General features: G+C 28.3%; 1 protein-coding gene across 1 annotated transcript; it reads left to right on the forward strand.

Moving 5' to 3' along the window:
• Positions 1-4,034: 4,034 nt before the first annotated feature.
• LOC107442100 (uncharacterized) lies at positions 4,035-11,566 on the forward strand. Its single transcript, XM_016055571.4, has 3 exons — positions 4,035-4,157; positions 8,112-8,306; positions 11,159-11,566. Exons 1-3 carry the CDS (start codon positions 4,113-4,115, stop codon positions 11,564-11,566), a joined length of 648 nt encoding a protein of 215 aa, XP_015911057.2. The 5' UTR covers positions 4,035-4,112.
• The last annotated feature ends 233 nt before the right edge of the window (positions 11,567-11,799 follow it).

Raw genomic sequence — 11,799 nt, forward strand, 5'->3', positions numbered from 1 at the left:
AGTCAAAGACGTTCTCTCGTTTTCAAATATTAGTTTGGAGAGAATCTTTAACTCTAGAAATAATAATAATACTGTTATGACAAAGATGTTTTCTCGTTTACAAATATTATTTTTGGGAGAGTTATTAAGGATGAAATTTGTTTTAGATGAAATCGATAATAATATGATGTTTTTTTTTCTTCTTGTTGTTATAACAAAGATGTTTTCTCGTTTACAAATATAATATTATGGGAAAGATTTTAACAATGAAATTTGTTTCTGATGATAATGATATTACGTTTTATTTTTTTCCTTCTCGTTATGGCAAAGATGTTTTTTCGTTTACAAATATTATTTTGAAGAAAGATTTTATCATTGAAATTTGTTTAATTTCAAAACTATAATAATATTATGTTTTTTTTTCTTTTTTTTTATTCTACTCGTTATGACAAAGATGTTTTCTCGTTTACAAATATTATTTTGGGGAGAAATTTTAGCAATGAAATTTGCTTAAGATGATATTAATAATAATATTATGCTTTACTTTTTTTTCTTTTAGTTATGACAAAGATGTTTTCTCGTTTACAAATATTATTTTGGAGAGAAATTTTAAGAAAGAAATTTGTTTGAAATCAGAGCGATAATAATATTATGTCGTTTTTTTCTTGCCGTTTTAACAATGATGTTTTCTCGTTTATACGTTTAGACACAAATTTTCACTATGAAAATTATTATAATATTATGTTTATTTTTTCTTGTTAATACAAAGATAACTCTCGTTAACAAATATTATAACGTATAATTTTTATGATGCAATTTGTTCAAGATGAAGGCAAAGATTGCAATAATACGATTTATTTTCTTGTGAATACAAAAATAATTATAAATTTAAAAAATATCTTTTTGTAGATAGTTTTAAAATAAAGTTAAACTGATATTAATATAAAAAATTTTAGCGTTGAGTAATGTTGAAAATGAAAGCAAAATGTTGCATGATATATTATAATAAAATGAATTAATTTCCATTTGAATAGTAAAATATATTCATTTTTTGTATTCGAACTAAAATGTGAAATAATTCTGATTGATAAAAAATTCTTATTGCTAATTATAGTAACTATGTTTGTGTCTGCTTTCTTATTTTCGCTACTATTTAAAATCCTTTGAATTTTAAATAATAGCAAATTCATCAAAAGTGTTGTTCCATACAAAATTTCATCATTCATACTTTATGATTAAGTTTAAATATCTGTATTAAATAAGAAATAACTGAATTTCGTTTGGAATTTAAATTTCCTCTTTTTATGTTAAACCCTTTATATCTTTACTATAAAATATAGCACGCAATTAACAATAGGTTGAAGCTGTTCTTCTTCAATACCTTTTGCAAATGAGATCTTGCTGTTAGAAATTAGAGCCAGTAGAACAATTTAGAAGTGTTAAAATTGTTTAATAAATTTATATTATCACTAAAACATATTTTGAGCTTGAAAATTTCTTCACATTTTTAAAGTGGGTATGTATTGTATGCTATTAATAATAAGCTATCAGCCCATATAAACAATTTATGTGCAACACATAAAATAATTCAAATAACAAAGAGTTTCTCCCAAATAATTTTTACAGGAATTTACTGGTCTTAAGGTTTTAATTTTTTCAGATATAATTTATATTACATATTATCAACAGAGTCCATGAGGAAGCATACAATATGAGCTATTAACAGTTTTGTAATGTGCCTCAGATTTAAGGAACTTAAAAATGTTATTATTATTTCACATGCATATTTACTGTTATAACCACTTAAAGAATATTTCTTAACTCATTGTTATATAAAAGCAAATGATTGTCTGTGTTTAATGACTTTTTTATTAATAAAAATTTCGTTATTTGTAACATATCAAATATATACTTCAAAAAATCTCTGTGTCTTTTTTCTCCATTTAAATTTTGTGGTAACTTACATAAAATGTATTCGTGTAAGTTTGTCATTTATTATTTTATTTTATAACCGTCGTTGAACAGCCGAGCCAATTTTGTGCTTACGACTACCAACGTACAATTCCGTTGCCTTGTAAGTTTAAACCCCATCCAGAAGACAAGGAGATTCCTGGATCAAGTATTGAGGGACATTTTGCTATCGTGGAGGACGTTTTGATGAACTAACCGGCAGTTTAGTTACATGGAGAAAAATACGTCAGCACTCCGGTCAGGGCGAGCCGGTTGCGGAATTCGAATCGACCAGCCATCGCTGAAATTCGAACCCGGTTTACCTCATTTGAAGCGAACGCTATATCCCCTCAACCACCACATCTCTTGTCATTTATTATCAGGATTGTTGTTCCATATTGGTCATAATTCATCAACTGGTGTTTAAAATTAAGAGAATTCGCAGATTTCGCTAATTATCTCCACAGCCGCTTGACTACGTGAATCGAAATTTGATATAACTATAACTTACAATATACAAAAAAAGTGCTAGTTCACAGTTTAAACTCGTCATAAGTTGCCTTAAATTGTAAAAAGAAAACAAGAGAATTAATTTTAAAAAAATTTGAAATATTGACTTTACATATTTGGTTTTAGGAGAATATTTTACTTAAACACCAATAACACCAATTTAAACAAAATTTAGTATGAAGATAGGTTAAGATAATATAAACAAAATACTACTAAGCATCATGAGTTTTAAGCATGACCAATCATATGATATTTTTCATTAATTTTAATTAATTTATTTGATAATAGTCAAACAGTTTTGAAGTGTAAAGAATACACGTTTTCGCATCATTTTTTAAGATCATAATTATAAATGGCAAAATACAAAAATTTGAACGAAATCGCTTGATTTTCTTTTATAGAAAAAAATGAGAATATCTCAAGTTATTTTGCCCACTTCTTAAACCTATATTCTTAAGATGTTATTAAGAATATAATCTGAAGAAAATAATCTGATGAAAATCTTCAAAATGTAATCTCAAGATTATTTTCAAATACTGGTTTGTGGGTGTTAAATAATTTAAGATATTCAACGGATAATTTTCGTCATGCGTTGAAGGAATGAAAAAATATGGTGGCGTCTACGCTGGAATTCGAACCCCTGTTCAGACATGAGATTGACAGACTAAACCTCTCATCAAAATTATGCACACGAACATTTAAGCAGAAGTGTATTTGAAAATACAACCAATAATTTGATTTAATTAGTTATTAATAAGTGACAAAAAGTTCTAGGTAAAAGACTTAAATATGTTCAGGGGTCAAAAAGTGTGTCAACTGATTTTATAGCTATTTAGTAACTTGATTACTTTTATAATTTAAATAATTTTTCGAGAGAAACTAAATGCTCCATTAACGAGCATTTGAAAACCATGAGCACTAGGGCAGAATTGTATCTTGACTTTTATAAAGAAAATGTCTGTTAAAATGTAATAAACAATTGAGATTAATTTCTATCTAATTAAAACAACCATTATATTTTTAATCTTTTTTTTTAAAAAAATTATTCTTAAAAATACAATGAAACATTTTAAACGAGCATCAAAATAAAATCTTTCTATTTGCATAAATAATAAAAAATATTTCTATTTGCCGAGTTGTAAGAAATTGCAAAGTTGTTTCATAATTAATTAATTTTTCATTATCTTTTCTGATTTAAAAAAGAGAAAAATATTGCTATAGCACTTACAAGCATTATGCGAAATGTTTCATTTCGAAGATCAAATATATTATTTTGTTTGTTTAAAATTTAGAAGAAAATATACTATAAAAAGATGTCAAGTTTAGGGAAGCTTGTTTCCTAAATAATTTATAATTTCATGACACTTTCACTTTTTCTAAAAAAAAAATTTATATTTTAAAGAAAAATTAAATTAAATGCCTTTAATGTAAAAAAATAATATTCAAAACCGTGGGAAAGCTCTTTTTTCACTTATTTTTATTCATAAATTCCAGTTAAAAAAATAATATTTGATATCCGGAAAGCATTTTTTCGAAGTATAATTGCATAATCGCGTAAGTATATAAATAAGCTGCGAACATTTGTTTGAATCATTTTCAATCAAACCTTTGAAGGTGAAGTTCATATTTAAATATTGTTCTTTAGTGAACTTCTTGGCACAGTAAATATCGATATGGAATATTCTCGCTGTGAATTTATTCGAAAGTTTTGTTTAGCGGTAAGTACTTATTGTTAAAAATTTCTTTCTCAGTTTATTTTCTCTTCTTTAATTTTTATCCTCGTAATGCTTTTATTTATATGTATAGTTATTTGTATAAGGCAAAATTAACGATCGCGACTGAATATTAGTTATAACAATTATAGACTTTTTTGCCCAATCGACAACCGATCGACGCACTGTTTGTCAAAATTGCTCCTCGTGTATATTTTGTTATTATTAAATATTGAATTATTTTCAACATTTTCTAATATTCTGAAAAAATTGTTTATTTCATGCTTGTGTTACTCTCACAAATTTTACCCTACACATCACTTTTGAAATCATGCATTTTGCACAAAAAAGAGTATATACTGTTTCAAGTTCAGAGCCATTTGATAAAATTTGAACATAGAATTTGTATTTAAATAAAAACTTAGATAAAATTAACTTAGATAAAATTTGAACCTTTAGTACTAGCGCATGTCTAATACATTAGAATAAACATCTCAAATATTTTTGGTAGTAAAATAGTGCATTGTTAAACTAAAAAAGAATGCATTGCTCCTTGTGCACGGTGTGCGAAAAAAAAAAGGAAACACTCTGAATAAATTTTGAACTAGCCTGGGCGGGATTAAGCATACGCGGGGCCCAAGGCCATTCAAATTTTTGGGGCCCTAAGATTAAATTTTTTTTCTCGTATATTTTTTATTTATTCAAATAAAGTATTTATATATCTTTTCATTTAAGAAAACATATTTAAAATAAAAATAAATAATAATAAATTAAATTTTACTTTATTTTGTTAAATTAGAACTAAAAAATAATCATAAAATTCGGAAAAAATTTATGTAAACATGTAAAGAAACTATGTAAAACATAATGTTATAATTATGTAATACATTATGTAAAAAAATTATTAATATATTTTTTATTAATATATATTTGAAATTGATTTTTTTTTAAAAAAATCATTGTTTTTCTTAATTTTTTTAAATTCATCTCCAAAAAAATTCATAAGGGGCCCCTAATCATTGGGGGCCCCAGGCCATGGCCTAGTCTGGCCTATTGGGTAATCCGGCCCTGGAACTAGCCATCGGACCTTCAAGCGCTAGTGTTGATGATCCGAAATTTTGATGGTTTAAGAGAGCGATCTAAAAAAATATGTTTATTAATTAGCGCAAAATATGTAAAAAAAAATATGTAAAACATAATGTTATAATTATGTAATTCATTATGTAAAGAAAATATCGTTTTTTATTAATATATATTTGAAATTGATTTTTTTTTTAAAAAAATCATTGTTTTTCCTTATTTTTTTAAATTTATTTCCGAAAAAAATGCATTAAGGGGCCCCTAATCATTGGGGGCCCCAGGCCATGGACTAGTCTGGCCTATTGGGTAATCCGGCCCTGGAACTAGCCATCGGATCTTCAAGAGCTAGGGTTGATGATCCAAAATTTCGATGGTTTAAAAGAGCGATCTAAAAAATATGCTAATTAATTAGCGCAAATGATATTTTAAGGTGTGAAGTTAGGCATAAAAATGCAATTTGTATGAATAAACATTTTTTTTTTTACTCATTTTGATTCTTGCCCCTTAAAATATAAGTCCCAATACTTTGATCAGAAAGCAGTCTAAAGTTTGAATCCTTTCATATTAATTGTACTTTTTGCGCACTTCGCCAAATCTCTAGGAGAACTTTTTAAGTAAATTTTAAAAGTTTCTACGCAAGTATAAAACTCTTTTATCCAAAGATAATTCCATGCTTAAAAGAATTTTTAATTACAATTTATTATTATTCTATTTAAAAATAGTCGAAAAAATTTTGAATTTTGAGGTATACAATTTTTTACATTATTTTAAAGATTGTACATTTACAAGGCAAAACAGAAAGTTTGAACAAAAACGGTTAGATTGTTAATTTTTAATCAAATTTTAAATACACAACTTTTAATATTTTAATATCATTTTAATATGTTGCTTTTAATATTTTAATATACTTTTATATGCAACTTTTAATTTTAAGTATTGTCAACTCACTCAGACACTATTTAACAGATTACAATGTTATTTTATATTTTGCTAAATTTATAATAACGTTCACGTAAATTTTAAAACAACAATGCAATACAAAATTTCTCCTAACATTCTAAAAAATGTTCATCTATTTTTATATGAAATAATAAAGAATAATAAAAAATTGTAAATAATTATTAAAAATTATATTTTGCTCTCGAATTATCACCTAACAAAAATATTTTCTTAGGATAGGGTGAAATACGTAAAAATTAAATTCACATAAAGGGGTGTTATTTTTCGACCAAACAGTGACAATCCCCATACTTTGATAGTTAGCAATCTAAATCCAACAAAAAAAAAGTATGCATCTTCAGAGATGTCTAATTTCGTAGTTTGAAAATAATCCACTGTAGCTAATTTTTATTTTATAACCATTGTTGAGCAGCCTACCCAGTTTCGAGTTTATGACCTAAATGTTGAACTCGGTAGCCTTGTAGTTTTAAACCCAATCCAGAAGGTAAGGGACTCCTGGATTAAGTATTGGTCGAAATTTGCCTCCGTGGAGGACTTTTTGATGAAATCAACTTGCATTTACGTTTGATGGAGCTGAGAACCACGAAAACCTTCCACAGTTAACCAGACGGCATGGGGACTCTAACCCTTGATTTGTCTACCACTGAGGATGTTTTACTTCAGTACTGTGGTCGGTGCAAGCCGAATGCGGAATTCACAACGATCAGCCATCGCTGGGATTCGAATCCGGGTTCACCACATTGGAAGGCGAACGCTCTATCCCCTGTTCCATCACGACTAGCACTAGCTAATTAACATATTTAAGTTAGACATTTGAACCACAAAAGTTATAAAAGTTAAAGTTAGGTTAGGCAAAAGTTAAAAGGTAAAGTTAGGCATTTGAACCACTAATCATTTAGATTGAGTCTTACTGTATTTACGTACTGTATTTGAGTACTATATTTACTTCGCACTAAAGCTGCTCAATGGGCTATTGTCGATGGTCAGGGAAAAATACTTGAGGATGACCCGAAGAAAACATACATACGTCACACCCCGTTTTCCAGGGTGGACACATTCACACACTAATCATCCATCCGCAGATCGTACTTTTGACCTGACCCAAAACACAATCAATCTTCGATCTAGTACCCCCAGAGGTACTGATTTGTTAAGGAAACTTGGAGGATCCCTGACAGGTTTAGCAAGCACCAATCACCATTTTGTACACAGGGAGTCTTCAGCCGATGGGAATCAAACTCAAGACCTCTCGAACATTGGCCCAACGCCCTATCAGCCATGCTATCCCGGCCACCGAGTCTTAGAACGTAAGCATCTGATCGTTATATAAAAATCTATTCAGGATTTTTAGAATCGTACATACCAAATATTATTAAACTTTGGTTAATATTTATATTGTTTGTCGACTAGATCTGAAAATACTCCAATTTTTGACCATATCTATTTAGAACCATTCAATAAATCAAAAAATATACCATTGAGAATTGAGTACAGAGATTACAGACTTAGAGAGGAAGTAGGACACACCATAAGGTTTGAAAAATGTACACCAATCCATGTCCGAAAATATCACCAAACGCCTTTAGGGGCGCATCCCTATTATGAGCTTCACAAGCTCGCCAAGTTGGTCACCAAATCAGTCAATCGCGATATGACAACTATTTCTGTGCAAGTTTAAATGCAACTTTTGGCTATAATAAATATAAAACTTATATACAAATATAAAAATGATTTGATTTAGATAAGTACCAGTTTAAAGATTCTCGAGTCCATAAAAGAAAAATGCCCCCGAAAGGAGTATTTTGTCATTTTTGAAACATGGATTGCCTGGCAAATTCTCACTCCTCCTGATGTGCTCTGTTTCAAATTTATAACCACTATAATGAGTTGCCCTGTAAAAACTATGTCTTTTATTTTCAGATTCATAATAATGGAAGAGTTAAGAAAGAAATCTTAAGTCCGTTGGTCTTATTTCTGGGAATGCTTGGTGTTTTTGCATTCCTCCTTTATTTGGCTTCTTCGAAAGTTTTGGATATCTACTTTGAAACTTCACTTATCGTTCTTTACATTCCAGCTTTTCTCGTCCTCTATTATTCAGGAGTGGGATTACATATGGTAAGAAGTGTTTCGAACAACAAAAAGATTTTTGTTTTATTGAGGTGAAAGAAAATATATTATTCTAGGTGCTCCACAATCATCACCCTTCACGTATTTTTATAATCCTTGTCAAAAATAATGTCATACACATTAGGAGCAACAAGTTATTATTTAAGTGCAGAAAAAAACATTGTAATACAGTCGTCCCACTTAATCGCATATCGGATAATCGAATAACCCGTTTATACGAATAAAATTTAAAGGAACCAAATCATTTAATATCAAACTAATGTTAAACTTCCTCGTTTAAACGGTTATTTGTTGTTTTTTTGCCCCCGCCTAATTGCGTAAAGAAGAGGTACTGAAATGAAAAAATTTTTGATTTTTGAGAAATGTTTCGCCAGCCAAAATGGAATTTCCCTTTTTCAGTTAAGATAAGGATACAATAGGTGGTCATTTCAATAGGGACTTCTTATTCATTAGTAGGTGTTTGGGGTAAAGTTGAAAAATTAATAAAATCTTGCTGCATTGAAGTAAACGAAGGGGGTTTTACCCCTCTTTCATTTTCTTCACTCATTTCGATGAGATAAAAAAGGGATAGAGTGATTTGTCTTGTGGTCAAGACTTGTGGTCCCCTCCGGATGCACTATTAGCTTTGATAAGAAAAAGTTTCAGTGTCTTTCTCTTAAATAGAATAATTGTTTAATCCAGTGAATAAGTTTGAGTTGGTTGAATGTTGAGAGCAAAAAGGAATGATTTAAATTAATCGGGGAAAAACAAAACAATGAATCTTATAAAAAATAAATTTTAAAAAAAATCCTTAACAGAAATAGCGTATTAATTTAGAATTTCACAAGTTTCGAAGATTAAAAAAAAATAAATAAGTAAAAAAAATTCTGAATGTTTTAAAAAGAATACGCACAAAAGTCATGAAAATTTTAATAGAAAGTGAATATTTACTTTTGATAAATTGACGAATTAAACGGGTATAAAAAACAGGCTTCAACTATAGATTTTTCTGGAAGGGATCAAATAATATTTTTGTCCCTACATTATACTTTCACTAACACTGATTTATTTTTTTGTAACTTTAAATGACTTTAATATTTAATGATACTAACGCAGACGGTTTTAATTATAATTGTTTATTGATCATAAAACTAAGTTTATTTAATCAAAACGTTATACAATACATTTAAATACCATTAAAAAGTATAATTTCGCAAAAATTCAGAATTTAAGATTGAATATTGCACTCCCCTTTAAATCGAATAACCCGCTTAACCCGATTTGGCTGGAATTGATGTCATTCCTTTAAGCGGGGTTGACTGTATATCAAATTACTTTATAGAAAAACACGCTTTCAAACATCAAAACCTATTTTATTAATTCGAGATAACAGATAGTGGGAGAAAGGTGATTAATATTAGAATCAGGCAATCAAGCAAATTTTGATGTTGTCAATGCATAACTTTAAGTGATTCATTAGCTTTAGATAACGGTTTTATTTTATTTTCCTCGCATAAATATTTTCCTCGCATCTGTGACCTCTAAAGCATATTCTTAGCGATCTTTAATTTTACAAGGATTCTCAAAGTATGTATTATGAGTTCAAATTGCGAAACCCTTCATATATTATCACCAGAATCCACTGAAACAGCAACACATAATCGAATTAGGAACACTATGGTATTTTACCACCAGCTGGCAGAAACTGCCCCTACACTGACATGGAATATTTCTTCATTTTTAATTCGAAATCGTTAAAAAAAATTTTGTTCCGCCAACATTATAATTAAAAGGTCGTGAGTATAATAAAGCATCAAATTTTAAAATTGCATAAAAGTACCAGTTTGAGTGTTAAATTAAAATTAAAGTACAATCAAAAACTTACATGAAGCCTTCTTCGTATAGAGCCTCGTTGTCTTCTTTTTCTTTACCATGTCATTAAAATAATGCATCAAAGGTAAAAAATGCATTTAAAATTATAATTTGATTCCAGTGGGTATTTAACTTGGTTCTCAGTTTAGTTAGTTAGATAAATAACTTAGTTTTGATCATTCAAAAAAAAAAAAAAAATCAAGTCGTAAAGCTGAAATAAACTGACCAAAGAGACTTACATTTCGCAAAAAGAGTGAATGAAATATATCATGACCGTACATTCCTCCTTTTATAGCAATCTTCATTTTATTGTGTTCTTAATGTTTTGTGTGTTGCTGTTTTAATTGATTTTTTGATAATTATAACTTAATTTACATTTTTTCTTCAAATATTTAATTTCAGTTATAGCATCAGCAAATTGATGGTTAAGTTGCACAAAAAAAATTATAATTTTAATGGTATTTTTTATTAATTTAATATAAAAATATGTAAAAAAAATTTAAAATTTGCACTTATTTGCAGCAATTTCGATCTAAGAGAAACATTTATTCATCATTGAAATTTTTTTAATTCAAAAAATCAATTAAATGATTTCTTAAATATGAATTTAAAAAAATTAGGATTTTTTATAATATTAAGAAATATGATTAATATAATCTAAAAAAAAATTAAGTTGCTATTAAACTGTTTCTTACAATTAAAATTTATCAAAATATATTTTTACTTGTAATTAGAGAGTCAGAAAAAAATATATAAAAGGGACACCTGTGTCCCTTCTGCGTCAAAAGGTCAAATATTTAAGAAAAAGTCCTATAATTTTGACGTAGCCACTTTAAATATTTAGGAAAAAGTCGTAAATTTCTAGTATATTTTCCTGCCACTTTAAATATTTAAAGGGAAAGCCGGAAATTTTTTTCTGCCACTTTGAATATTTAGTAAGAAGTCATTGATTTCAGCTCTCTCTAATGTAAAAAAATTTCAATTTTCAGCTGTGTAAAGAATTGCAACCTATTGCACGTAAAGTCAAAAGTGAAATGATATCATCACGTGCAATAAGCTTTTATCATCAAAATTTACTTCTTGGAAGTCAACTTCATCAGCCACAACTTTCTGCAAATGTATCACCAATAAATGATAGTGTAACACCAGAAGAAACTGCAGTAATTAACATTTTACCTCCTTTCCAGTCCATTGACAACCCCCCACCTTATGAAAAGTGTACTAGAAATGTTCTGCCCAACGGATCAAGTTTTTATTCTTTACCAACGTATGAATCTGCAACAACTGATGAATCTGTTCGTGAGTCATCAGTTGAACCTTTAGGATCAGTTGTACCAGTTATGAATATTATAGAAGGTAATGCAGAGGATTATAATAATAATAACTCATATCAATGAAAAGAAATTGTAAACAATTCTTCAAATTGCAGCAGAAACTCGAGACTGCAAAGTATTAATGTTGGGTTTAAAGGCTAGGGTTAATATAAAGTAAAAAAATTTAGTTTGTTAGAATGCAATGATTATATTTATATTAGTTACATTGCAAGATAATATTTAGATTTTTCAAAAGATAAAATTTATGCTAAGATCTTTTAGGTTGGAAAACTTGTATTTTGACTTTTTACTTTGCA

Source organism: Parasteatoda tepidariorum, chromosome 12 (assembly GCF_982258835.1).
Source record: "Parasteatoda tepidariorum strain Cologne lab strain chromosome 12, Ptep-v5.0, whole genome shotgun sequence".
NCBI lineage: Eukaryota > Metazoa > Arthropoda > Arachnida > Araneae > Theridiidae > Parasteatoda > Parasteatoda tepidariorum.